This window comes from Corella eumyota, chromosome 2, assembly GCF_963082875.1.
Source record: "Corella eumyota chromosome 2, kaCorEumy4.1, whole genome shotgun sequence".
Lineage (NCBI taxonomy): Eukaryota > Metazoa > Chordata > Ascidiacea > Phlebobranchia > Corellidae > Corella > Corella eumyota.
Window position 1 is genome coordinate 3,067,712 of NC_137491.1, and position 27,951 is coordinate 3,095,662.

Genomic DNA, 27,951 nt, shown 5'->3' on the forward strand with positions numbered 1-27,951 from the left:
GTCAGATTTTATTCGCCAAATTATGGTTTTATGTGTTTTGTATAAAAAGTTGATTTTGAAAACTTAAATTGAGGTTAAACAATTAATTATGAAAAATTTCAACTTTATCTTAAAAAACTACTCCTATACGATTGTTTATCTGCAGATAACTTAACTATTTTTATTAATCTTGAGTATAACTTATTGTATACAGAAATTGTGTTAAAACTAAATTGTTACTTTTTTATCATTTTTGTTTTTTTTTAGTTACTAATAATTCTTCTTTTTCATTTTATAATTACACATTTTTCATTTTAAAATAATATTTGAATTAGTATTTGTTACTGAAAGAATAATAATCATTTCTATAAATGTAATGTTTTTGCCCTATTTTTTCATTTAAATAATTAAAAATTTTGGCTTATTTAATTATTTAATATTTTTATTTTTCGTACTATTACTCTGTTGTTAAATTTTTCATATTTATTTAACTGTGCACACCAACATAGTACGATTGTTTATATTATTTTACCACACAATAAAAGCGTTTTTCACATTAAATGATCTTTTTAATTTAATATATTTTAAAGTAATTAATTTTTTTAATAAAATTAAATAATTTTTTTGCCTAAATAATTTTTTTAGCGCGCAGCCTTAGGTATGCGTTTTGGCGTTGTTGTAATTGTCTCCTACATGGTCTAGGGGTTAGGATTCCTGGCTTTCACCCAGGCGGCCCGGGTTCGATTCCCGGTGTAGGAACATTTTTTTTTCAATATAAAAATAAGTCTCAAGAAATCGTTGTAATAATAACTATTAAATTTTAAACTTTAAATATGGCTTTCTTATTATTTGGGAATTGTAAAATCGTATTGCGTAACGCAAAACTTGTCATTTATTTGTTGCAATCGCAATTTAGAAAACCCCCCCGCGAATACAAAACTTGTTTTAAAAATAATTCAAGCTGTTTTCCAGTTTTATAACTTCGTGTTTTCGTTATTTTAAAGCAATTATTTAAGTTACAACCCGGATATTAAGACAGTTTTAAAAACGAATGGTCTTGAACTAATGATGGAAATTGAAATTAATGATTCGGAGATTTTGGATTTGATATCAGAGTTTTTATATTCGCGAAAATTATTTCGAACAGCAGATGCACTAGAACAAGAAACTGCAAAGGTTTAGACCATGGTTTTTAGTAATATTTTTATCTTTTATTTGATACTTTTAGTGCATTGGCTAACTGGGTTGTGTAGCGATCGCCGGTCAGAGCACTTGGCTTTACTACATGAGTTCCTGGGTTCGATCCCTATTGCTCTCATGCTATAGCACTTTTGAGTAAGGCGCTATAAATTGTGTAGACTCCTGGTAAGCCAACACTTTTTAATAGCGAGCAATTAAAATCTATAATATCTTATAGGCAATTCGAGACTGGGTCAGGGTAACTGACATTACTCTATGTTCAGGTTGTGATGTCAACTTTCCCATATTCAGGATATAAAAAAACATTACTTGTTATTTAATTTTTTTGTAGAATTACTCATTGCAACATCTACCAAAAGATCTTTACTTTATACGAGAATTTGTGAAGAAAGGACAATGGGATACGGTTCTACAATGTATCCAAGCCTTTAAGGATGTTGGTAAGCAAAATTACCGGCAGCGTGGTGTGGTGATAAGAACACTTGCTACACCACCATGAGGTCAAGGGTTCAATCCCCACTGTTCTCATGCTATAGGGCTCTTGAGTAAAGCACTATAAACGGTATATTAACTCCTGCTGAGCCAGCACTTCACCAGCTGCATAATAATCGGGCAACTATAATCTGTTATATCCCAAACTGCTAAAAGCAACTAAAGACTGGGTCGGAGTAACTGTTGTTACTCTATGTTTAGGTCGCACATTCGACTTTCCCACATCAAGGATAAAGATATATACAAAAAATTTATATATTGCCTATTCTTAACAAAAAATCTTAATCTAGTTATTCATAAAGTAAATGTGCAAATTTTGTTTCTGAAAATTTGCCTTGCTTAAAACTGTTAATTGAATACAATCATCATCACCATATTAAGTATTTAACTTTTTTTTAAATATTTTGAAGATGAGTTTCCAACAAAGACAGCTCTTTGTTTGCTTTTTTGTCAGATGTTTTGTGAAGTTTCTACTGGTGGCAACATGGAAGAATCAAGCTACAAATTTAAGGTAATTATAAAAAAAAAATTCATTTACTTGATTGTTATTTAAAATTATTTAACAAATTTCAAGGTTGTGTTTTGGCATATTGCCAAAGCATTAAATGTCAACAAACAAAAGACAAAGCTTAATACAGGATTAAAATAGATTGGTTAAGAACTCGAGACTGGGTCGGAATAACTGATTTTACTTTTTGTTATGTCATGCAGTTGACTTTCCCACATCCAGGATAATATATAAAAAAGTATAAATTAGTTTATGAAACATTTTAATCAGAGTGTTTATGTTTAGGATATAATGGAAGAAATTCAATCTTCTTGTTCTTGCCAAGAATTTATGGAGATGAAAAAATATTTTTTAGCATACGTAAACAATCAGGTAGAAAACAAATTTAAATTGGGGTTTGATTTCTACTGCTTTTATGTGTCGTGCTTTTGAGTTGGCCATTAAAAAATTTCATGAAGTTGACTTTTCCACATTAAAAATAAAAAAATATAATTTAAGTATTAAGGAAGTTAAGGATCTATTATTTTTGTGGGGATTATTATTCCTTTTTTTAGGCTCAAAGTTATCAAAATGTGGAAGATTTGATTACTGGAACAAGATATGATTTCTTTTATCAAATGCAAGAAATATTAACACCAATATTAAGACCACATAATCCCACAAAAGAAAGGTAATCTTTTATTGAAAAATAATGTTATTTCAAAAGTAGATATCAAAAAAATTTAATAGCTAAAAAAATTAGTTTACTTTTATTTTTTTAATATTTGTTTTTATACTTATAAAAAATCTTCTTATTTATATAGTCTAAAAATTTTAACAATCACAGGCTTGTTACACTTCTGGCAAAAGGTTTATTGTACGACCAATGCACTTCACAATGTTGCCAAATTGCAACCAATGACTTGCAACCTATAAAAGGTATTTAATTTTTTTTAATTTTTAAATTTTAAGTTGTTAAAAAATTTTTAATTGTTTTTTTTTTGCAGAAGATAGCAACAAAATTTGCTTTTCAAAATTGAAATCAGATAGTTTGAGTGGTAGTAATGTTATTGGTGGTTTGTATAATTGGATTCAAAATTTAAATGATCCAGCAATATTTGCTAAACATTTCGAAGAAACTAATGTTACGGTAGCAATCATTTTTTTAGTGTAAAATTTTTTATTTTTTATTTAAAATAGAATGTCATTTTTAAAAAGAAAATTTTTATATATTATATAATTTTTGTATTTTTTTACTTGGTATATATATGTTTTTTTATCTTTAATAATTTTTTTTTAGATTATTGGAAAAAGACTAGAAACTTCTTATTCTAATAATTGTTTTGGACCTGAAATTAATAATACTTTTAGGTTGTTTATAATTTTGAAGTAACTTTTTAAGTAACACTTTTTAAAATATATTTTTAATAAATAAGTGTTGCAAATGCATTATAAAAATTTAAATCTAAAATTTTATATTTTAAACTATATTTTATTATTATTTATTTATTTTTTTGTATAAATCTTTATCCTCGATGTGGGAAAGTCGAATGCGCGACTTAAACATAGAGTAACATAAGTTACTCTGACCCAGTCTTGAGTTGCCGGTGGCAGTTTGGGATATTATAGAGACTATAATTGCCCGGTAATTAAGATGCTGATTAAGTGCTGGCTCAGCAGGAGTTCATACCGTTTATAGCGCCTTACTCAAGGGCGCTACAGCATGAGATCAGTGGGGATTGAACCCACAACCCCATGTGTGGTGTAGCAAGAGTTGTTACCACTACACCACGCTGCCGGCCCTTATACATACCTAAAATATAAACTATATCTAAAAAATAAATGGTTTTATTCTTAGGGTACCTGAAACAAACGAAAATGAAACTGTAATAACTGATTCACAAAGTAGTAAAAATATTCAACAAATGGTGGAAGAAAATGTGTCAGAAAATAAACAAACTCATGAAAAAGAGGTAGAGTTAAAAAAAGGAAATTTAACTTGTCAATATAAAACAGTAAATGGCTGAATTTTTAGTGTGTTATCAAAAATATATTTGTTCTCTTTGTTAAAACTTTTTTGTAAAATGATTTTTTGTTTTAGGAAGAAGATTTGATAAATGAGCAATTGGTTGGAAGAATGGAGAGAGAAAAATTATTAAAACAAGTTTCGGAGAGATTGAAAGACGGAAAACGAATTCAAGAAGAATTATCGGCTTGTAAATTAAATTGTTAGTTTTTATTGTCTTAAAAAATTTAAGGCTGATTTTTTGGGGAAATTTTAAATAAAGTTGGGCAGCTTGAACCAAAAAAAACATTAAACCTTTTAAACAGATTTTTGGTTTTTAATTTTGTGAATACTAATTACTATATTAATGACAAACCATTTTATCAAATATGCCCAAAAATTTTAATTTGATTGAAAATGAGACATTTTTTATTACCACCTTTCTGATTTAACTTTTCTACAAGTAACGCCTTCAAAAATACGAAAAGGTATTAACCTATTTTTCAGTTAAACTTTGCTTTCAAAATTTGTGTTTTAAGGAATATGTTCAGTTGGTTAAATGATTTTTGGAAATATTGTCAAACACTTTATTCACTCAACTTTTAATTTTTTGCGTATCGTCTTTTTTTTTTTTTTTTTGTATATATCTTTATCCTCGATTTGGGAAAGTCAAATGCGCGACTTAAACATAGAGTAACATAAGTTACTCCGACCCAGTCTCGAGTTGTCTGTGGCAGTTTGGGATATTATAGATTATAATTGCCCAGAAATTATGCTGCTGTTTAAGTGCTGGCTCAGCAGGAGTTCATACCGTTTAAAGCGCCTTACTCAAGGGCGCTACAGCATGAGATCAGTGGGGATTAAACCCATGACCTCATGTGTGGTGTAGCAAGAGTTCTTACCACTACACCACGCTGCCTCTTATGTTGAGTTAACTCTTATGTTGAGTTTTTGCACAGGTTAAAATAATATTTGTGTTTTACTAGATTTGCCTAATAATGAAGCAGAAAACATAAAAGTTCAATCACCCGAAAAAAATGAAGCTCAAAATTATCAAACTGAGAAAAAACAAGAAAATCAAAACATCCATTCTGAACAACTTTCAGAAAAAATGTCGAAATCTCCACAAACATCTTTTTCTGAATCTTATTTTCCAGTTGAAAAAACACCTGATCAAGCTGCTATCCGAGCTGTTGCATTTAACCCAAAAGGTGATGTTTATGTTGTTGGTTCAAATTCGAGAGCTTTGAAATTATGCAAAGTCCCGAAAGAAGCATTTCACTTAAACAGGTAATTTAAAAAACTAATTTTGTGTTAAATAAATTTTATTGAAATATTTTATGAAACCAGTTATAGCAAAAAATCATACTTTAAAGTTTACTTAAAAATTTTTGAATCATTTTACGAGAGAATGTGGCAAGAAAAAGTAAGGAAATTTTCTAGGACTGTAAAGTACAAGTGATCCAAACTTTTAAAACTCAAATTTTGGTTTGTTATTTTTTAAAAACCTTTTCTTATACCTGATATTTTTTAATGTGGCAGTGTGGTGTTACCGGCAGCATGGTGTAGTTGTAAAAACACTTGCTACACCAACATAAAGTCATGGGTTCAATCTCCACTGACCTCATGCTGTAGTGCACTTGAATAAGGCGCTATAAACAGTATGAACTCCTGCTGAGCCAGCACTTAATCAGTAGCATAATCACCGGGCAATTATATTCTATATAATATCCCAAACTGTTAAAGGCAACTTAAGACTGGGTCAGAGTAACTTATGTTACTCTATGTTTAGATCGCGCATTCGCCCTTCCCTCATCAAGAAAGATATACAAAAAAAAATGGTATTTTATTCTTATTCTTAGGCCAAAAGAAAATCTGGGGAAACGCAGCATTGGCCAGCCTCATTTTTTATCAAAGTTAAATAATATTCATTCTGGATCTATTTATGCTCTTGCTTGGAATGGTAAGATTTTTTACAAAAACTAAAACTATTACCTGGCTTCATAGTGTAGTGGTTAGACGCCTTGATGTTACTTCATAAGTCAGGGGTTAGATACCCACTGCTTTCATGCTGTAGCACCCTTGATAAAGGCTTATAATCGTTATAAACTCCTGCCAAGTCAAAAACCAATTAAAAGTTTAATTACTGGCCAATTATATTCAATCTTTATGATCCCAAACTGCCAAATGCAACCCTAGACTAGGTAGGGGTGACTGATGTCACTCTATGTTTATGCCTTGAAATAGAAATTCCCACATTAAAAATAAATAAATACAAAAAATAGAAATGTCTAAAATGTTAAAGTTTATCGGCCATATTGTTCAGGCGCAATTTTATAATTAATTTAAAACTTTGTAATGCTTAAAAACTAAACATATCAACTATTTCAAGATGAGGGTAATCTACTTGCTTCTTGTTCAAATGACAAGTCAATCAAATCACTTCGACTTAATGACAACCATTCTTATTTCTGCGGTATTTGCATTTTTCTACCTAGGTTATTTAAAATTTGGGGTATTTAATTTTACCTATATTTTTAAAGTCTAACCATATAACATTTTAGGTAATTTGATTAATTTAAAAAAAATGTTATTTTAACCTTAGTTGTTACTTTACTATCTACTATAATAAATTCATTATTACCTACTTGTTATTTTAACCTTAGTTGTTACTTTACTATCTACTATAATAAATTCATTATTACCTAAACTTTAATTTAAATCTTAAAAGACAAAACAAACGAAATCTTACTCGACCACCATGGTATAATCAGAGATATTGTGTTTGTACATGGATATAGTTCAGTGTTAGCAAGTGGAGGTTCAGTTGACCATTTTGTTTATACTTCAGACTGTGAAATGGGTACAACTTTACACAAGTTGGAAGGACATTCAGGTATATGTAAAACTTATTTTAACTTATATATTATATCCAACACTAAATAACACAACAAAAAGTATTACAATATATAGTCAGACATTATACAATATTTAATGAAAGCCTATTTTGACCTTAGGTTACTATATATATATTTTTTTTGTATAACTGTTCTATGCTGCGTTAAAAAAATACAAGTTGGGCCGTAAAACTTATAAATAAAAATTTTAAACAATTAATTTTTTTGTATTAGATCAAGTTTTATCTTTATCAACTTGGAGAAATGGAATGATAGCTTCTGCATCTCAGGACAAATCTGTTAGAATTTGGGATATAAGATCAGACAGGTATAAACTCTAGTTAAAAATTGCTTTTAAAACAAATGTCATTTTGAATCTTTTTGTAAAGAAATTACAGGCTTAATAATTTTTTTTTACGAAAGTTAGCCTACTTTTCTACTTTAAAAATTACTTAATCTATAAACATTAAAGCTTAGTGGACTATATATTTATATATATATATATATGTATGTTCAATGGCTTTGAAAATCTGCTTTTTGTGGTGCATGGGTAAATTATTACTGCGTTCTATAATTTGCCAGTTGCAACCATATCACCACAATAAAAATGCAACCTATAGAACAGGAAATCGACAAGTATATGAACACAAGATGGTAATAAATATGATTTATTTTATATGCCACGCAGATGTGTAAGTGTACTTGGGTTTGGTCAACCAATCACAACTGGTGTTCAACCAAGCATACCAACTTCAATAAATGTGGATCCAACTGGTCAATACTTAGCGGTTGGAAGAGATGATTCAGTTATTTCTATTTATGATTTCAAGGCTGGAAAGTCTATACTGGTAAGCATTATTTTTTTACCTTTAAAATTAATTATTTAAATAAATTAATGTTTTATGTAGTATGTTACATAAAGCAGTTAGTAGGATTTTAATTTATTCATCCAAATATTTTTTATTGAATTCTTTTTTCCACTTTTTTTTATTGTTTAAATATTTTCTTTAAAATTTTTTTTGTTGACCCCAAAATATTATTTTTTTAGGATTACAAGACACACAGTGATGAGGTTAGAAGTGTGAGATTTAACCCAACCCAATCCAACTTGTTGTTATCAGGTTCTTATGATAATAATGCTTGTGTAACCAACATTAATGCTCTAATATCACAACCAGGTTAGTTTACATTTTGTTTTGTCAATTTCCACTAAAAAATTATGTTTTTAAAAGAAAAAATTTTTCAAATTTGTTAATTAATTTAAAGGTTTTTAATTTTATATTTTTTTATATTTATTTTTCCATGATGTGGAAAGGTCGAATGTGTGACCTAAACATAAAGTAACATTAGTTACCCCAACCCAGTCTTAGGCAGTTTAGGATATTATAACATTATTGCGCTGCTGATTAAGTGCTGGCTCAGCAGAAGTTCATACTGTTTATAGCGCCTTACTTAAGGGCACTACAGCATAAGAGTAGTGGATCGGATATAAATGTTAAATTTTAAAATCCTTTAAAATTTTGAAGATTTGGTTGAAAAGCATTCACTAAAATGTGAATATCATTCTGATAAAGTGATTCAATGTCGATGGCATCCTAAAGGTTTATCATTTGCAAGTACTTCAGCTGATACTAATTGTGTATTATGGGCTTTGGAAGCCAAGTAATATATTTTTTCCTTAGTAATAGATCTTCGAAACCTAGCAAGTTTAAAATATAGTCGAACTAGTATTTTGATATGTTTACACATTAGAATGTTAAAGCATTTAATTTATTGTTTTCTTATTATTTTTTGTTGTATATAAATTGTTTAAAGTTTAAGGTAATTATTTAAGTTTGTTTATTTTTTGTTGCATATTTAAATGTAAAACAAAAATGTTTAAAGAACGTTAAAGTGCTTTAAATACTAGTGCCTTACTAAAAAAAAAAAAAAAAATAGTCTGTGCCTAACTTAGTTTTTTTAAGTTCATTTTTTTTTTTGATTATAAATAATGTTAAATTCTCCTTTTATGCCTTAATATCTAAAAAATGCTTGATATAAAAATATATGTATTGGTCTTTATTTTATTGCATTAATATTAAATACAATAGTCGATCAATTATATATAAAAACTTTATATCTTATTATTAATTCAAAATTGCAATCGATTATAATGTAACGTACTTAAATATCAAGATCAATAAGTGTCTTTATTTAAAGCTTGGCATTTTATTTAAATCTTTATAAAAGTTTTCCTTGGAGATTTATGATCAATTAATTGCCACTGCAGCGTCAAATTAATGATTTTATTTTTTATGAGATACGGTGAAAGCGTTAAAAAAAGGTAAAACTATTCTTCGTTTTAGATAAGATAACTAACTTAAACTTAAAATAGACCAATTATTATTAAAGTTTAAATAGGCTATTAGTTTTGGTATAGTGTATAGTTAGAATGGAAAATCGTAGGCAAAATAGCGAAGAAATTGATTTTTTGGGTTGGTTTTTCAGGTAATTTACGTAAGATTTACTTAAAATACTAAAACGTATTTATGGTAAAAGTAAGCTAATAATAGTTTAATTTTTTTGAATAGTTTACTTTTTATTGAAAAAATTTTCTGTACATTAAAAAATTTAACAAGCCTAATTTTAATATAGAGATGGACCTAATAGCAGCACGGAAACACGGAAAACTTCGAATCGATCCTCTGCAGTTCGCACAAGAAAAAAATTAGAAGAACAATACGAAAATTGTCAAGTCACTGGTTTTACAAACGACGAGGTCGACGAATTTCGACAAATTTTTGAATTTTATGACGTTGATAATCAAAAAGTTATGGACCTTCAGTAAGAAATTGTGTTATTTTTGTAAGGGCTATGTATGTAAAAAACTGGATGATGTAACTTAAAATGCGTTATTTAAAACAGAACACTTAACTTTACAACATAAGGTCATATATTAAATTTTGTTAGGCTGCAATGTCGACCCTCCGACATCCGAAATAACAAAGTACAAAAAAATCACATTAACTTCAAAATAAACATTGTTTTAGTGATTTGGAGCCAGCACTACGAGCACTTGGTTACAATCCGTCACTGGACTTGATTAAGAAAATAATTGATCTAATGACGGTAGAAGACGACGCAACTGTAGATTTTATGGAATTCTGCGTGGTGATTTGTCTTATACAAGAAGAACTCGGCCGTTACGGGGCACTAAGGTGTTTACTTCTATAAATTTTATGACAGTTACCTTTAGATTCTTCCGGTAGTGGGGGGGGGGGGGTTTAATGGCAGCGGGCTACGAGCCGAAAGGTTTAGGGTTTGAGCCGCACCATTACCACACTATTCGCCCTTAAGCCCGGCGTTTACGGATATCTCAAACACGTCCTAACAGCACACCCTTTCCCAATAAAAAAATATAAAAACCTATCACCTCAAGTTGATATGAAAAAAAAGTTACCGTTAGTTTCGAGTTTTTTTTTAATTACCTAATTATATTGTTATTACAAAATGAACTGCTGCGACCTTAACAAGAAAATGTGTATTTTTAGGGATTCTTTTCGATTTTTGGATCATAATAGAGATGGAACGGTCGAAGTAGAAGAGTTACTTAAAATGTTGACAATGCATGGGGATAAGTCAGCTCTAAAAGATGCAAAAGAATTAATCAAGTAGATTTAATCATTTTGTTGCAAATAACATTTTATATGAGAAATTTTTTTAATCGTTTTATGTAAAAATAAGAAGGGTATTAATTACCTCTAATTAAAGTTTCATTTATTAACTTAAAATCAAATTTAGTTGTTTTACAATTATCTAAGCCAATTTATGTACTTGTAGATATTATGATCCCGAAAACATTGGTAAAATTAGCTATGAGAATTTTATTGATCAACTTAAAATCGCAAACGCAGAGCCATTAGGGGAAAAAGATTCATTTTACGAGTCTTCGTCGTCCAGGAAACATTTTAAAACTCATAAAACAATATTGCCTACACATGTACCAATAGAAATAAACAGTAAAAAACAAAATAAGGACAAGACCAAGACCAAACTTAACCAAGGTAAAAGTTCGTTAACAAAAACTGTTGGTGCCTATTAAAAACAGTGTTCTTGCTGTTAGATTTGTTTAGTTTCTATTTTTTTTATTTTTATGTACATTTTTAGTATTTATTTTGTTTTTACAGGAAAAGTATTAACCGAGCCTTTAAACAATAGCGTTGCCCGGGTTTTAGGGGGACCTGTTATGCTGACCAGTGCTGTTATAATAACTGTCGACCAAAAACAAGTTAATAAAAAAAAAAACAAGTCCAAAGTTGAAAAGTTATAACATGATTTCTTATTTTTATTAATATGTTTATAAACATTGTTAAATTCTCTTTGCAATTTAGTATTTTTACGTATTCTCTTTCGTAATACATTTAAAAATGTTATGTAATATACATTCTGGTACCTAAATTATAGCAATGTTTAAAATTATAGCAATGTTTATAAAAACTATTAATTAATATTACGTAACATAAAGCGTAGGGAGTTATACAACTGTTTTAATTTCTTTTTGTGATAATTTTTCGTGCAAAGTCGTCTGTTTTGAGACTAATTTTCTCTGCGTACCAATCACAGTTTAGAAAAAATTGCCTTCCGATCTGGTTGAGTAGTTTCATGCTAACTGATTTTTTTCTAGAATTATAAAAAAAGTTGTTGTGCTTCGTTGATTACCGCGTGCTGTACGATTTTTTGGAATAAATTTCAAGATATTTGAAAATTGTTCTTGGGTTTGTACAATACGCTTAATTTCGTGCTTATCTAGTTTCAATTGTAAGCATTAGGTAGAAGTAAATCGCAATATAATCATAAAAATATTAAAGTAATGGGTTGTCAGGTTGTTGCGTCTTAACTTTACTTGCAAGGCAATCTCAATTTTTTACGCTACGAAAAGAAACAATCGGGCAATGATTTTTAAACGGGAAGTGATTTACTTTTCTAACTTAAACGGATAAGTTTTTACTGTTCTTGTTTCAATATAGAAATAACAGCTTTTAGCAGGATTGTCAGATTGTTATACTCTTAAAAGACGAATCGTATATACAAGAAAAAATAACGTTAATTTAAATAAAACTGTGTCTGTGTGTGTTGTTGACTGCTGTTGTTACTAATACAATCAATAACTGGCATAAGAAAACAAAAAAAAAACTTTAAATCACAATTTGATTCTTTTATTTTAAAAAAAATGGTTTCGTAAATGAAATGCATAAAAATCTGTGTTTTATTATTATTAATGTTGTATATGGATTTTTAATCAGTTTTTGTTTTATTTAGATTCGAAATAGGTCAAAGTTGTTTTAATTATTAATAAAATTATTCATAAATTTTAACTGGTAAGTTAACTATTCCTCTATCCTAAATGTATAAATATTTATATTTCTAATTTAAACTTTAATTTTTTGTATATAAGTTAAAATATTTGGTTATAAATTTAAATTAAAGTTTCATTTAAATTAAGTCTACAAGATAATAAATAAACTTTATAAACCTTTTGTTTTAGTAAAAATCATTGTAATACTGGATCAATATTTAAAAAATTTCATACCCACCAAATATATATATACAATTTTAACATCTATAAATTATAAAATAAAATAGAACATTTTAACAAGATTTTTCGGGTCTTAGTTTTAGGCTGAATAAGACTTTTTCATTCTACGTTTTCACAGCAAAAATTAATCGAAATAAATCGCAATATTTTCACAGATTGTAAATTTTTTCAAGAAATGGTAATGATGGAAAAGCCAAGCCCTATACAAGTGGGCCGTGAATTTGTCCGACAATATTATACCTTACTTAACAAAGCTCCTGATATGTTGTACCGGTAAGTAGGCGTGTTTATTTTAAATAAAGGGTGTGTCAGTTAATTAATGCAAATTGTGTATAATTTTATATATATATGTTGGAAATAAAAGTAGTTAGTGAAAATAAGAATTAAAAAAATTTAAATACATATATATATATGTTTAAATGCAATTTTATCAATTATATTGTTTTTTGTGTAAATTTGTCGGTTATAATGATAACAAAATGTTAAGGGATTGTGTTGGTGGTTTTGTAATATATCATTGTTGATTTTTGCTATATCCCTTTAAAAGAATTATATACCTCAACTTTTTAAGTTTAGAAAATTATTTTAATGCTGGAATAAGATAAGTTTGTTGTTTTATTTTCTCCTCTTTTACAGCGTTATATATATTTATTCAAGTTTTAGATAATATTTGTTTAATTACTGAATTTGTATGAGTTACTTTATATATAGTTTGCATACTTTCTGTTCAATATAATTTTATAATAGGTGTTTATATGTAACTTGTTTCCAATTCATTTTTTAAAAACTTTACTAATTACAGCATAGACTCTTAGAGTAATTATTTTGTGTACAAATTAACCAAATAAATAATTTTTTTCCTGATATAGTAGTGCATATAATATTTATTTATTAGTCAATAATTTCTGAATACTATTTATTGGATTTTTGTTTTTATGCTAAGCTAGCTATTTTTTTATTTTAAGTTGTTACGCTTTATGTATATGTACGTCTGGTATGGTTATGTAAGAGAATTAAACACTAAACCACAAATATTCGACACAGGTTTTACAGTATGAAGTCCTCTTATGTTCATGGTGGAAGATATTGTGATGGGGAACCTGAAACCTCGGTCATTGGACAAAAAGTTAGTTTTTATAAATTATTATCTAAAATTAAAATGGAAAAAAATCTATATATATTTAAGCTCATTTTAGTCAATACATAAAAGCTTTAATTTGCTAAATGTTATTGTTAGGTAAAAGTGATTAAATTTATATTTTTTGTATTCTTATAGTATAGTAAATACTTCTTTTTTTACATTAGTCATAATCTTTTTTGATATTGAATTTTTTTATCTATTTTCCAGGAAATCAACACAAAAATCAAATCGCTGGAATTTCGTGATTGTCACACTAAGATTCGACAAGTTGATGCTCACTCAACCGTGGGAAGTGGAGTGGTTGTCCAGGTAACGGGAGAGTTGAGTAACTGTGGTCTTCCGCTCCGAAGATTCATGCAAACTTTTGTGCTTGCTCCCCAGGTGAGTTTTATACTTATTTCAGTTTAAAATTCAAAATGTTAAATAAATTTTTTGTGGTATATTTTAGCTTTTAGATTATTATCGGCAACAATTGGTGATCTTTATAAGTTAACCAAATAAATAACTTAAATTAGGTTAAATAAGTTAATACTGAGTTTGAAAAAGTATATTTTTGAATTTAAAATGTTTGCATAACATTTGAATTAGTTAAATTTTGTTATTTTTTTAAAGTGCCTGTATAACATTTTTGCTAGTATAGATCACATATTTAAACAAGTCATTGACACTTGAAATAATTGTTTTTTGAAGAATTTTTCAATATTTTTACCTGATTTTCTTTACCACATTTTTTAAAAGTAAGCTATGTAGAGCTTAATGTTATTATATTGTTTAGGGAGACAATCCATTTAAGTTTTATGTCCACAACGACATCTTCAGATACCAAGATGAGGTTTTTAACGATGAGGTTCAAAGATCGGATGTTGATGAAGAACAAGGTTTGTTTTACTCAGATTCCTTTTTTTTGTGTTTTTTTAGGACTTTTAAGCTACTTTTTAAGGTGTTATTCTATAATTTTAATTTTTTCTAAATTTATATTATTAAGCATTTTAATTTTTTAAATTTGTGAATGATTTTTTATGTATATATATATAATACATTTTTTTTATGTAAGTTTTATTTGAGCCATTGTTCATTTTTACTAATAAAAATTAAGTTACGAAGAAAATTTTAAGCAGTTTGTTAAACTTTGTAATTTTAAAAAAGTTAAAAAATATAAAAATATTTTTTAAAAACGCTCTAGAATCGGATGAAGAAGCAGCAGAGCAAGATATTCTTCCGGAAGCTACCAACCAGGTCCCCATCGAGAACTTCTACAATCCCTCACCCACCCCCCTTAACCCCACATCGCAGTCACCCCCAGTTATAATGTCAAACGGCCTTGAACAAGAACCCCAACATGTTGAATGTACCCGGTAAGTGGATTTTGAGTTTTTTTAGAGAAAGTTAAAATTATTTTTATAAAAATAAAAAAAATTTCAAAAAAGTTAAGGAAAGTTTGTTTTGGTTTTATATAGCATAGATTTTTATTTTTTTATTAATTTTTTTTTTATCTTTTAATGTGAAGAATTCGAACCCCTTCCCCAACTCTTCCTGACCAAGCAGACGAAATTCCTTCACCAGCCAGAACTCCTTCTCCCAAACAAAAAGAATTGGTGAATATATTTGCATTTTTTTTCAAATTTTTTTTTTACTGAAGTATATTTAAACTTTTCTTTTTTACTCATTTTCCTAAAGTTACATTTTTTACTAAAGCTAAAAAGCATTTTAACTAGCAAAGCTATTATTTTTTAACTGTGTTTGTGTTTTTTTAGTTTAAGTTAGTTACAGAATTTTTAGAAAAGAAGCTGTTTGTTTTAGTATAGAAATGCAGCTTTTTATAAGTTTTATATAGTAATAAGTACAGATTACAATACAATAGTCTCATGAGTTTAATGTTATGGTTATTAACAGATTTACGGAATAAACCAAATTTACAGAATAAAGGTTAGTTTGAGTTTAGTTAAAATATTAGTTAGCTAACGAAAACAAAACTTGTAAAAAAATAGTTTTAAATATATACAATTCAAATTTTAAATATGTCGACAAAATTTTGTTTTAGACAACCACACAACATGTTGATCAACAAATAAATGTTGAAACAGAAGTCAATCAACAAGCTGAAACCCAAGAAACAGAACCAGAACAAAAAGTATCGGCGCCACCCAAAACTTTTTCATGGGCTGATCTGGCTTCGAAAAATACCCCAGCTGTGAGGGGAAACACCCAACAAGGGACTAGCATTCGTGTTAACCAGGTAAATTAAAAGAACTCCAAATTGTTTTTAGAAGTATTTTTAATGATAGTTTTTATTGGAAATAATAGTATTGTCGATAAAAAAGAGCATATGTATATATCGCAAATTGAGCCCTATTATAAATATATATATCTTTTGAAAATAGTAAAAAAAAATATTTTTTTAAAACTCTTATTGGTAAAAAACTAAAAAAAAAAAATTTTAATTTTGAAAACAATTTTTTTCAGCCGGAGACTGCTCCTGCAGAACCAGTTGAGCCTGCTCCACGTTCCACCACTCGAGGGGGTGGAGGTTCTCGTCCTCGTGGCAACCGAGATGAAGACAGAGGCGGAGGATTTGGAAGGAATGCAAACAACACCACTGGAGGCAATAGAGAGCAAGCTGGAGTTCGTTACCCCGACAATCAGCAAATCTTTGTGGGAAATCTCCCGTATGAGATTTCGGATAGTGATTTAAAGGAACATTTCTCGGGTAAATAAATATTTTGTTTATTTTTTTATTAAAAAAGATGGGTAATTTAAACTTGAAAATATACAGCATTGCCCAGAGTCATTTCGTTTACAAAAAATTATTTAAAAAAAAGGCTTTTTATCCAGCATCCAACACACATTAATATTTTAAATAAGATGATTTAAATTTTCCCCAAAAGTTCATTTTCTTAAAACAGTAAAAAAAAATTCTAATGATTCTATTTTAATAATGCTAAACCAGAAACTTGACAAAACAAGTTACAAAAACATCTGCGGGATATTGTCCCGTAGGACAAGTCTGCTCCAGTTGTTAAATATAAGCATATGGAGTTTTATTATTTAGGTTATATGGCAGCTTAAGAGATATTGGCATTGTCTTATTAAGAAAGCCAAAAAAATTAATAAAAGAATTAATATTTCAGTTAATCCCGTATTATGTTAAGAATATTGTGTATAAATTTAGCTGTGATACATAGTTATTTTTTGCCTGTGCTTTAAACAATGTTTATGTTTATTTTCTTTTGAAAATATGTTATAGTTCATAATTATGTTGTAATATACTCTTTAAAACCTTATTATGTAACAATGTAATAACTAGCTCTGTATTAGACCATAAAATTTGTTTTGTACATTTTTTAATTTCCCCCTTAATGGAATTAATATTTTCACTGTAAACAGCTTTTGGCAACGTCATTGAGGTACGAATCAATCACTCCCACACCAACAACCCGAGCTTTGGTTTCATTATTTTCGAGGACCCAAAGTCGGTGATCGAAGTTCTGGACAGAATGGTGTGTAAAAATAATAAGGATTGTTATGTTTAAACTTAACTAATCATGAAATGTTCTATAATAAAAAGGTTTTATTTTTTTCGAATACTGATAGGTGACTGGTTTTTGTATTTTATTGGGTAAGGCGTGGATGTATTTTAAGCTGTATACTAATGCTTGGCTCAAATGTGAATAATGTGGCATTGGTGCAGCTTGAGCCTGAAACCATTTGGCACATGGTTTGCTGCCATGACCAGTATAAAACACTACTGGACCTTATAGGTCTTAAATTACCTGGGGGAAATGAAAATTAAAATTTAGACTGATGGGCTATCGACAAGTAATCAAAATAAAGAATGTAAAAAAATAAAATTAAAATAAATTTATTTTTGTTAAGCCAACTCAGTTCCGAAGTCATCGAATCAACATCGAGGAAAAGAAACATCGTAGTTCACGGGAGAATAATCGTCGTATGGGGCAGGGGGAATCTCGTCGTGGACCCATGGGTGACATGAAAGGCAACCGGCGAGGTCAAGGTGGACCCCAAATGATGAAAAGAGATCGCCAGGGAACGAAAGAAACAAGAGATGGAAACAGACAAGCTTATAATAATGCCCCCCGCCGATAATTGAAAGTTTTTTTAACGACTATTTCGGGAAAAAATAAATCGGTTAAATCTGTAAAGTTCTTTGTAATTCATAATCCCATTTTCTTGAATGTAAAAAAATTTAATGCAAAAACCCAATGTACAAATTACCGGTTGAATAAAGAATTCAACTGTCTTTTTGTAGCGTTTTTTGTTTCAGTTTATTGTCAATTTCTTAGTCAAATATCAAGGTAAATTTCAAATTATTTTAGTTTGCTAGCTTTCTGTGATTTTTTTATACATTGCTTCAGTGTTTTTGAAATGCCAGCTACAAAACTTAATTAATTCAGAAAAACATGTTTTATTATTTATCCCAATTGAATCTTTTTTTACAACTTCTTAATTTATTGCCCACACAAACTTGTTTTTATCGATTATACCAACTCTCAAAAAAAAAAAATTCAAATAAAGAACAATATAAATGCAAGAATTTTAAGAGTTTTTAACAAATAAATACTTTGTAGTTTTATTTTAATTACGTTAGCTATCTGTTCAAGTCGTAGTTTAATTTTCAAGCTTATGTTGTAAACATAATAAAAGTTGTACAAAAAAACTGTGGCACAACTTGTTTGTCGTACCAAAATATTTTTTTAAAACATTGATGCTGTTTACTAAATAAACGATCGTATTTGCAAATAAATTTATTGTTTGGTATTTTTTTTTTTTTTTCTTTTTAAAGGTCGTGGGTAGGAAACTACTTTGCGAGGATAAACAATAACTTTAAAAATGATCTGAACCGATGTGAAGATAAACAGCCAACTTGAATCATAGCAACAATACAAGCGATAGTAAATCACAACAAACTGACAAAACGTTTAATTTTGTTAAGTTTTCTATAAGTATTTGTATATATTTGCAATTGGTATTTGTATATTAGTATTATAAAAATCATGTTTTATTGTAATTTTTAGTTTTTGAAACAATATTGACTCAAAGGCAAGACAGAAATAGTCAATACATTAAATTGTATTTTTACGTTGGCCAGTTGGGATAAACTAAATGAATGTGTTATATAAAAACTTAAAACTAAATTTATTTTTTAGTAGTTTTAAAAAAAGCATGGAAATAGATGATATTATAGATGCAGAGCTTCTTGCACTATCAGACTGCTCCTCTGATCATGAGGATGATGATTCAGATTTAAATGATAAACAAATCGCTCTTCTAAGCAATTCTGAAGGTAAATCTATTATTTTATTTTTTAATATTTAATTACTAAGTTCATAAAAAATTGGGTCTTTTTTTAGTAAAACATTAAAATTGGACATATTTCAAACATAAATTGTATTTCAAACATAAATTAGTTTTTGTGTTATAATTTCTTGTTTATTTTAGATGTGGATTATTTGCAACTTTTTCTTCAAAACTCAAATCTTCAAATCAAAAAAACTGATCAGGTTTTATGCGCTGCAGAAGAAATATTAAATAAGGTATATAATTTTCTTATTTTTTTTAAATTTTGAAATAAAAAAAATAAAGAAAAAACCAAGTTAACTTTATAATGAGGAGAAAATATAGTATGTAATGATCAAAATTGTAATGTTTTGTTTTTGAAGGAAGATTGTGACAGTTTTTATAACACTGTCATTGGGAAATATGTTAATGAAAACTCAGTTGAATCCCCTACACATGAACTTGTAGAAAGAAATGACAAAAACTTTCAGTTTGATATTGAAGGATTAGAGGCAAGGTTACAAAACCTAACTTCTTCATTTGTAGAACAAGAATTAAAGTCAGAAAAAAGAACTGTGGTAAAAAGAATTTTCCATAAATTATCTTAAAACAAAGTTAACATTTTTAACAATTAAATGAATAGCTTAAATCCAGTTTAAAAAAACTTTTACACCTTATCCTAATTAAAACCCAATTTAACAATTATTTTTAAAGCCTATATTTTTAGGAATTTGAAAATGTCAGCAAAAAAGAAGAAGATTTAACTCTTCAAGATCTCGAAAAACAAAGAAAAATGGTGGAAAAAAATTTGGAATTATTGGAAAAGAAGGAACAAAATATTTTACTAAAACTTGAAAAAGAAAAATTATTTTATGAACAAGAAAAAATAAATAATGCAGCCTGCTGTATTCAGGTTAGAAAATACATTATAAATTTACTTTATTTTCTGTTTGTATTTGAGACTACCATAACCAAGTCTACTATATAATACATAGTTAGCGATTTACTTTCATTTTTTGTTAAAATTTTTGGTTTAGTATAATTAATTTAAATTAAAAACCAATCCCTGGCTTTCTGTCTCAGCAAAATAAAATTTTTGTAACTTATAAGCGGCAAATTTAGTTTGAGATTTTAATTGTTTTTAGTTTATTTAGCGTTACCACAGAGGGTATATTGTAAGGAAACAATATGGTTTAATTCTCGGAAAAAAATTTAAAGAAATGAAAAGAAAAAGATTTGAAAAAAGAATTGAAATTTTAGAAAACTTTAAACAACGCCAAAAAGAATCAGAAAAAAATGAATCGAAAAAATTTGCCACTGAAATTGGGAAAAAAACATTTGAAAATTCTGATAATATACCCAAAGACTATAAGGTTGACGAAGACATTCAAATTGTGAATGAAAATCAAAATTTAAAAAACATTGAAAGTTTAAGCTCAGATTCTCAATCGTTTACAACAGAAACAAATTCTAATCAACAGGATTCAAAAAATAATTTGTTTTTATCAAATATAGATTCTGATAAAGATTTAGACAAATTAGATCAAACTAAAACATCTTTAGGTAAACCAAACCAAACAGAAAATACAACAACCAATGTCTGTAATAATTCAACTGACCTAATAACCAATGGTCACCCAAATAAATTGTTCCAAAACCTCAAAGAAGACAATAAATCAACTGACTATCACCTAAAACCTGAACTAAAAATTTTGCCCGAAATTTCAGATTTACAATCGAGGAATGAGTTAGGCTGTCTTGATAATATTTTTAAAGAAAATGATTCTAGCAATGAAATATCTTTTCCTGAAGGCTTACAGATAAAAACAAATCCGGTTGATTTGTCAATAAAGAATTCTGCTGGTTCAAGTACTCATCATCCCTTTAGTAATCCAATTCTAAAAGAAAATCATTCTCAATCTGATTTGACTGAAGGCGAAATATGTAAACCACAATTGGAAAACACTATTACAGAACCATATACAGTTGATGATGATTTAAAAAGAAATACTGCACAAGAAACTAGTGAAAATTTAAATTTAAAATCAACTGATAATGCTGAGCTAAAGATGAGCCAACTTAAGAAAGAGGCAACAGATAATTGCAATTTAAATCAAAATCAAAAAATTTGTGCTGAAAATAAAATTGAAAATGATGAAATTTTTAAATCATCTCAATATGAATCAACAGAGAGTTCTGCTACAACAGATAACATTGGGCATGAAGATATTATAATAGAAGATACTAAAAATGTGGTTGTAGATGTAGATGATGCTAAAACCAAACATGCTGACTTAAAAACTAAAATTTGTCCAACAAAAGAAAATAATTCGACAGGTGACAATACAGATGTACCCTTTAATTTTTTCCTTAAAAATCCTACAGCACATGAAATTACAAAAAAAGATAAGACGAATTTAACATATATGGATAAGTTGGAACCAAACAAATCTAGTAATCTTGTTGAAGTACAATTAGATGATGATTTTCATCCAAAAACTGATAATATTTTTATGCCGGATAGAAATAATGGAGAAGATAATTTAGATTTATCCGGTGTTACTGAAAGTGAAAAATCTAGTAATGTCTGTAATGAGATTAATCTAACAAATATTCCTATAAATGTACAACCAACAAATAATGATGAAAAAGAGTTTTTAAACAATTCTGACCCCAGAAATACCAATTTTCCAACAGATGAAAATATTTCTAATGATGCCAAGGATATTACTTTAAGTCTTAATGAAAATGATATACCTGTACAATGTGAAAGTTTACCCCAAGAAAGCACAGCAGCTGAAAATAAAATGTCAACTGAAATCTATGCTGATAAAAATATTATTAGCAGTAATAAAATTAAAATACAACCACCTGCACTTAAAAAGCAGTCTATTGATACCAACTTTCAAAAGGATGATCCTTTTTTATTACTAGAAAATTCTGCTGAAATGAGTACACTTAACATTGAAAAAAATTCAATAAATAGCTGTGATTTAAGGGACAAATCAATAGAAAATCAAACAGATACAGCACAAGACTATCAACCTTTGGTGAAAGGCACAACAGAAAACTGTGACTTAAAAAATGACCTTGAAAAAATGCCCATTAAATCTGAAAACCAAAGTTATAAAAATTCTGAAACAAATTTGTTAAATTGGAGATCTGAATGTTTAATTTGGAAAGTAAAAGAAACAAATATATCAACAACAGGATTGTTAAAAAGGGGAATAAGAAAATCTTCTGCAGCAAAAAGATTACAACCAATAACTGAGGAGCAAATTATTGCCGGTAAAATTTGAATATATTCTAATAATTTAATCTTTGAGTATTCACATATTTTGAAATGGCTTGTAGTATTTTTTTTGCAAAATTTAATGTTATGCCATAATTTTTAAACTATTTTATTTTTTAGGCAAATGGCCATTGCAAAAGGAAACTGGTAATCGTAAAATTTCGAGTTTATCAAGAATTTATATTTGTAATTTAAACAACAAGGGATCAAATTTATTATTGGTGCAACAATGTAGTCATTTAACCCACCTTACACTTCTTAAATGTGGGTTAGTTTCATTGGAAGGATTGCAAACTTGTCCGAGTCTAAGGGTAAGTCATAACATTAACTGTAACTTAAGATAAAAAAAATTATAAAATATAAGAAATTAATAAAACTACATAAAAAGATATTTTTACAAATGTTTTTTAAAAATACTGCTAACTTAGGACTGTACTATTCTAAATTTAATATAAAAATTAAAAAAAAATAAATCTATTTTTTTCTAATATTTTAGCATATTAATGTATCATCAAATAACATAAGTGTAATCTCATGCGATGGAATGAAACGACTTCAATCCCTTGTTGCTAGCGACAACAACTTAACATCCATACATGGAGTCTCTGGATGCCATTCTCTCGTCTATTTGGATTTATCTTATAATTATATAACAAGAGTTTCTGGGTTAGAAGATGCAAATAATTTATTACAACTAAGGTATACGTTATGGGTTTTTAAATTTTTTGTAGCTTAACATATTTTATGCTTTTGGGTTATATTATCTATATAAAATTAAGCTGAGTGGAAGAAATATTTGTTTGTCCAGTTTATGGCCAAAAAGTTAGACAAATACGCCGTTTCATGTGTGCAAGTAATTATTGTGGCAAAGATTAGTTAAGCATTAGGGCCGACAGAAAAAACTTGTTATTTTAACTATACCTAAATTTGTGTCTTAAATTAATGTTAAAAAATAGAGATAACCACCTTATTGTATTGAAGTTGACAAAATTTTGTTAAACCTATTATGACACTTTTATAGTAAAGCTATTTTGACAAAGTTAAAGCACCTGTAACCTTTTTTTAAATAGGCTAAATAACAATCAGTTATTTGACATATCTGGACTTGAAAATATCAACTCGTTATTAATCTTGGATATTTCAAACAACCATTTAACTTCACTTAATGGCATTCAACATTGTGGTTTATTGAGATCTATACTTGCTAGTGGAAACAATATTAATTCTATTTCAGAGGTGGAATTTAAAAATTTGGTAAATATTTTTTATGTTTACTACTTTTCGTGTTTAAGTTTATGTAAAATATGCATTATTTTTAAAATTGCCAATAAACTAATGTTGTACAACATTATGCTACTTAACTTTTTTAATTTTTACGATTACTTATTAAAATTAAGCTTTAAATACCTGTGTTAAATAGCTTGAGTTTTTATGATATAAGGTAGAACTAAACATAATTTTCTTTTTTAGATCTTACTGATGTCTTTAGATTTCAGCAAAAATAACATGGCACAATTTCTATCAAATTATATCTGGCTGCCCTGCTTAGAAACTGTTAATCTCCAATGCAATAAAATAACATTAGAAGAGACAGAACTCAACTTAAGTCAATCTTTTCCTAACTTAACTCAACTCAATCTAAGTCAAAATCTCATCACCAAAACTGAACCAATTTTAAGTTGTCTTAAAAGTAGTGAAGGAGATTGTATTAAAGTTAATTTATGGGAAAATTTGCTTTCCAATGATCAAGAAACAGATTTAATGGACTTCAGTTCTCAACAAAATTTCTTCTTTGAATTTACTGAAAATGAGGTTTTGAGACCTAAGAATATTGACTTAGTTTTAAACTCTATTCTTGGACCTTCCATTTCCAATAAACATGAGAATATTAGTCCTACAAATATTTCTGAATTTTGTAAAGTAGTCACCCATAGCTTAAAAGAGTTTAACACTATGTTACAATTGGAGAAGAGAGAAATAAAGAGTATGAATGGATGGTCATTACATAGTACTACTGATGGTCCAAATAGTTTTAATTATTTAAATATTCCACCGGATCTTGTTTCTTATCACTGTGAAACTCTGGAAAAACAGTTTCAACTTTCTGTAAAATTAAGGTGCTTTTAATCTTAAATTTAAATACTTTTTTTTGTATTGATGTTGCATTAAATTTTTACAATATTATTGCTTATTTATTACATATTAAGATATCATTTTACTCCAGCTCAAATAACTATCTAATCTTCTTCTTTTAGAAAATGGTTTGAATCGTCAAGTTATGTTTACTTTTCTGATAAGAAGCCAGCATTATTGGAAACTAAAGTAAATCAAATGGAATATAATATGGACACTAAAGAAACTGAAGATTTTGCCAAGAAAACAAACCAAGTTAAATTAAAACAAAATTTAAAAACGAAAGCTACACCTATATTTGCTGGAAAACTAAAAGCACAAGGTAGTATTTTTTTATAAATTATGTGGTGCTGAAAAGTAGTAAGCATTTTTTTTGTATATATCTTTATCCTCGATGTAGGAAAGTCAAATGCGTGACCCAGTCTCAAGTTGCCTGTGGCAGTTTGGGATATTATAATTTATAATTGCCCGATAATTATCTTGCTGATTAAGTGCTGGCTCAGCAGGAGTTTATAGCGCCTCACTTAAGAGCGCTATAGCATGAGGTCGGTGGGGATTGAACCCATGACCCCATGTGTGGTGTAGCAAGCATTCTTACCACTACACCACGTTGCCGGCATTTTGTATAAATTTTTTAACATAAAACTATACCATATTTAAAAATAAAACTATATCATATTTAAAAAACAGCAAAGGAACCAATTGAAATTCCTTTTAAATCAAACTTAGAAATCAAGCAGTCTTATAATAAAAAGCACAGAAATTATGCTGCTACTATAATACAGGTAAAGTCAGTTTTACTGGTATTTGTTTTATATACATACGGTTATAATTATTTTGTCGATAATTTTTATTAAAGTCCAAATTTAATATTTTAAATTTATGACATTAATTTAGGCATACTACAGAGGATATGTTTGTAAAAAACAATACCGAGTCATTCTGCAGACAAGACATAATTCTGCAACTTTAATTCAAGCAATTTGGAAAGGATTTTTAGCCAGAAAATCGATCAAAAAAGCTTTATCTTCTTATAAGGTAAATTCTAAAGCTTTTAACTAACTAATATTCCTTAATATTACTGTCACCATTTTTTGTGAAAGATTTTACAATAAAATTTGAAAGTGTTTGGTTTATGTCTTTTTAATTTGTCTAATGGTAGATTTTTTATTTTATAAATTTAGAAAGTAGAAAATAATGATAAAACCCCCTGTGATAACAACAATAATGATGAATATGATTTTGATGAAGTGGATTTATCGGAATTTAATTTCAATGAAGAAGATTTCGAACAACAATGGGCTTATAAAACCGATGTAGCACGACAATTAATGATGTCATCATGTTCGAATAAAAATCAAAACTCTGCTGTAAGTAAATATTTTTGCCATATTTTGAGACACTTGAGAATTCAATTTTTCAACTGAAACAATTTAAATTTATTGTTTTTAACTAAACTTTGTATATAGAATATAGAAGAGGACAGTTTTCAAAAATTTGAGACATTTGTAAAGACCCCACTACCCCCAATTACACCCTCAAGTAAACTTTATTTTCTTATTTATTTACTTTATCAGACGATTCACATTTAATTTTTATAAGCCAAGGGTAAAACAATATTACCATTTATTTAAAATTATATAGGCGTTTCTTATACTATCAACATTCTGTTTAAATTTACCACATTTACAAAAACTAAGTGTTGTAAAAAAGAGATTTTTTTTTAGGTACTAGATCAGCATCTTACAATCTATCTCACACAATAACTCCTCCTGTAAGTGATTTTACATTGTATCAAAATCAAGAAAGTCATCGTTCTAAACACTCCATAAAAGAAGTATGACCAATTATTTATTTAACAAAGCTCAATTTTAAAAAAGATCAGTTAAAAAAAGTAAAGATCAATTTATCAAAATTTGTTTGTTTTTAACTTTAAAAAAAACAATGGTATCTATTTTTAAAAAAGTGTATTTTTATTAAGCTTTTCACATAGTATTTTTGCTTTTATATGTAACCTTTTTTTTCCACTGCTATATTATCAATTTGTTTGTTTTTAGGAACGCTTAACAAATGAATGGGGTTTAAAAAATTCTAACACTGCAGAACTGATGTTAAAAAGAGCAAGAAAAATGAAGGGAAGGCACAAGAGAGAGGTTAACGCAGAAGTAAAGTTAAAAAGATTTCAAGAGATGTCTCAGAAAGTTACTTCCCAGCCTCTGATGACACAACAACGAAAAACCCAACCATCCCATAAAATGGAATATTTCAAAGGTAGTTTAGCTACATATAAGAAGAGCTTTAACTTATATATTGCATCCATTTTTGTTTAGTTCTAATTTTTCTATGTTTTAAGCTCGAGAAATGAATTATGAGGTAAAAGACAAACAACCTTCTGAAGATGATGAAAGAAGAAGGCAATATACTTATGAGTAAGTCCATTTATAAACACAAGCAGCAGGGTATAGGGGTAAAGACAATTGGCTCCACTATATGAGGTCCTGGGTTCAATCCCAACTGCTACTGATCTTATGCTGTAGTGCCCTTGAATAAGGTGTTCAGAACAAAATGACTTTCTGCTTAGCCTACCCTTATTCAGCAACCTAATTATTGGGCATTTAAAAACTGCCAAAGGCAACCTAAGACTGGGTCTGGGTCAACCTTCCCACATCGAGGATAAATAAATGTAAAAAAATATATAAAAATATTTATATTCCATTAACATTTTAGCCTTTCACACAAAAAATTGTTTTTTCCATAAAGATGGTTACACACAAGTGCAAATTGTGCCCCTCAAAATCCAACTGAACAATTTGGTTCACAAAATCGCTTACTTAAAAAACGTGGGCGATCCCAGGACAGTTTATCAATTAAAAGTGGATTTTTACCCCACATTCCTAAACAAAGATCACTTGTGCAAAGTCCAGCTAATAATATGGAGGTAAAATTATTTAAAAATTTTTTAAAAACTCTGTTATTTTAAGAAAATGGTGTTTTTAAAGTGTGTAGGTCTGAGTTTGGAATTTCTTATTCGAAAGCATAATTTAAGTTAAAAGTGTTTTTTTTAATGCTTTTTAACACCAAAAATTAACCAATAAATTTTGTTTTAAAGGTGGTGTCTCTAAGCAGTTATGGAAGCAAAAGAAATAGGGAATTGTTAAAAGATATTGTGAAAAGACACGGCGGTAAGTAATTTATTATTGTGCTCACCACATATGCAAGATAAATTTTACATTGGATTAAACCCCTTTAAACATTTTTTTAGATAATGACGAAATGTAAGAAAAATTTAACAAAGGCTGTTAGTGTGGTTTACTATTTAAGAAAAGTAGATTTTTATATTTTTTATTTTGTGTTTAAATGTATTTTTTTTTTGTTACAATAGACATTATTTTATTTTTTTATCTAACAAACTTATTTTTTGTTTTCTACTTATATATTTATATATAATAAATTTT

General features: G+C 28.2%; 3 protein-coding genes and 1 non-coding gene across 8 annotated transcripts; all 4 read left to right on the forward strand.

Moving 5' to 3' along the window:
- The first annotated feature begins 666 nt into the window (after nt 1-666).
- Trnae-uuc (transfer RNA glutamic acid (anticodon UUC)) lies at nt 667-738 on the forward strand. Its single transcript has one exon. It is a non-coding gene; the product is annotated as a tRNA-Glu (tRNA).
- A 208-nt stretch (nt 739-946) lies between these two features.
- On the forward strand, nt 947-9,062 carry LOC145742903 (uncharacterized). Of its 3 annotated transcripts, none has more exons than XM_082560743.1 (18): nt 947-1,155; nt 1,511-1,619; nt 2,082-2,182; nt 2,465-2,551; nt 2,734-2,849; nt 3,006-3,097; nt 3,166-3,308; nt 3,459-3,529; nt 4,017-4,131; nt 4,260-4,386; nt 5,150-5,453; nt 6,026-6,126; nt 6,556-6,639; nt 6,895-7,059; nt 7,295-7,388; nt 7,749-7,908; nt 8,109-8,238; nt 8,587-9,062. In XM_082560743.1, exons 1-18 carry the CDS (start codon nt 1,045-1,047, stop codon nt 8,724-8,726), a joined length of 2,250 nt encoding a protein of 749 aa, XP_082416869.1. In that variant the 5' UTR covers nt 947-1,044; the 3' UTR covers nt 8,727-9,062. The 3 variants fall into 3 exon arrangements, with proteins under 3 accessions (XP_082416869.1, XP_082416872.1, XP_082416870.1); XM_082560746.1 differs by having other exon boundaries at nt 4,260-4,374; XM_082560744.1 differs by having other exon boundaries at nt 3,169-3,308.
- A 3,294-nt stretch (nt 9,063-12,356) lies between these two features.
- On the forward strand, nt 12,357-18,376 carry LOC145741828 (ras GTPase-activating protein-binding protein 2-like). Its single transcript, XM_082559490.1, has 11 exons — nt 12,357-12,417; nt 12,791-12,908; nt 13,680-13,761; nt 13,984-14,157; nt 14,552-14,654; nt 14,960-15,131; nt 15,284-15,371; nt 15,818-16,012; nt 16,240-16,483; nt 17,161-17,273; nt 17,650-18,376. The coding sequence occupies exons 2-11, from the start codon at nt 12,811-12,813 to the stop codon at nt 17,878-17,880; spliced, it is 1,500 nt and encodes a 499-aa protein (XP_082415616.1). The 5' UTR covers nt 12,357-12,417; nt 12,791-12,810; the 3' UTR covers nt 17,881-18,376.
- A 571-nt stretch (nt 18,377-18,947) lies between these two features.
- On the forward strand, nt 18,948-27,859 carry LOC145742068 (uncharacterized). 3 transcript variants are annotated; one of them, XM_082559815.1, is made up of 20 exons: nt 18,948-19,078; nt 19,234-19,328; nt 19,455-19,649; nt 19,799-19,984; nt 20,226-22,359; nt 22,484-22,674; nt 22,860-23,062; nt 23,434-23,617; nt 23,834-24,480; nt 24,619-24,818; nt 25,187-25,281; nt 25,394-25,534; nt 25,681-25,866; nt 25,966-26,038; nt 26,224-26,333; nt 26,554-26,767; nt 26,850-26,925; nt 27,257-27,434; nt 27,606-27,678; nt 27,759-27,859. In XM_082559815.1, the coding sequence occupies exons 1-20, from the start codon at nt 18,958-18,960 to the stop codon at nt 27,773-27,775; spliced, it is 5,319 nt and encodes a 1,772-aa protein (XP_082415941.1). In that variant the 5' UTR covers nt 18,948-18,957; the 3' UTR covers nt 27,776-27,859. The 3 variants fall into 3 exon arrangements, with proteins under 3 accessions (XP_082415941.1, XP_082415942.1, XP_082415943.1); XM_082559816.1 differs by lacking the exons at nt 27,606-27,678; nt 27,759-27,859 and having other exon boundaries at nt 27,224-27,395; XM_082559817.1 differs by lacking the exons at nt 18,948-19,078; nt 19,234-19,328; nt 19,455-19,649 and having other exon boundaries at nt 19,853-19,984; nt 20,217-22,359.
- The last annotated feature ends 92 nt before the right edge of the window (nt 27,860-27,951 follow it).

Coding starts and splice junctions, on each gene's coding strand:
- LOC145742903 (XM_082560743.1), top strand. CDS start 1,045: ATGATGGAAATTGAAATTAATGATTCGGAGATTTTGGATTTGATATCA. Junction 1,156..1,510: donor TAGAACAAGAAACTGCAAAG/GTTTAGACCATG, acceptor ATTTTTTTGTAG/AATTACTCATTGCAACATCT. Junction 2,552..2,733: donor TAGCATACGTAAACAATCAG/GTAGAAAACAAA, acceptor TCCTTTTTTTAG/GCTCAAAGTTATCAAAATGT.
- LOC145741828 (XM_082559490.1), top strand. CDS start 12,811: ATGGTAATGATGGAAAAGCCAAGCCCTATACAAGTGGGCCGTGAATTT. Junction 14,655..14,959: donor GGATGTTGATGAAGAACAAG/GTTTGTTTTACT, acceptor AAAACGCTCTAG/AATCGGATGAAGAAGCAGCA. Junction 16,013..16,239: donor CTAGCATTCGTGTTAACCAG/GTAAATTAAAAG, acceptor AATTTTTTTCAG/CCGGAGACTGCTCCTGCAGA.
- LOC145742068 (XM_082559815.1), top strand. CDS start 18,958: ATGGAAATAGATGATATTATAGATGCAGAGCTTCTTGCACTATCAGAC. Junction 25,867..25,965: donor ATAAAAATCAAAACTCTGCT/GTAAGTAAATAT, acceptor CTTTGTATATAG/AATATAGAAGAGGACAGTTT. Junction 26,334..26,553: donor CTAAACACTCCATAAAAGAA/GTATGACCAATT, acceptor GTTTGTTTTTAG/GAACGCTTAACAAATGAATG.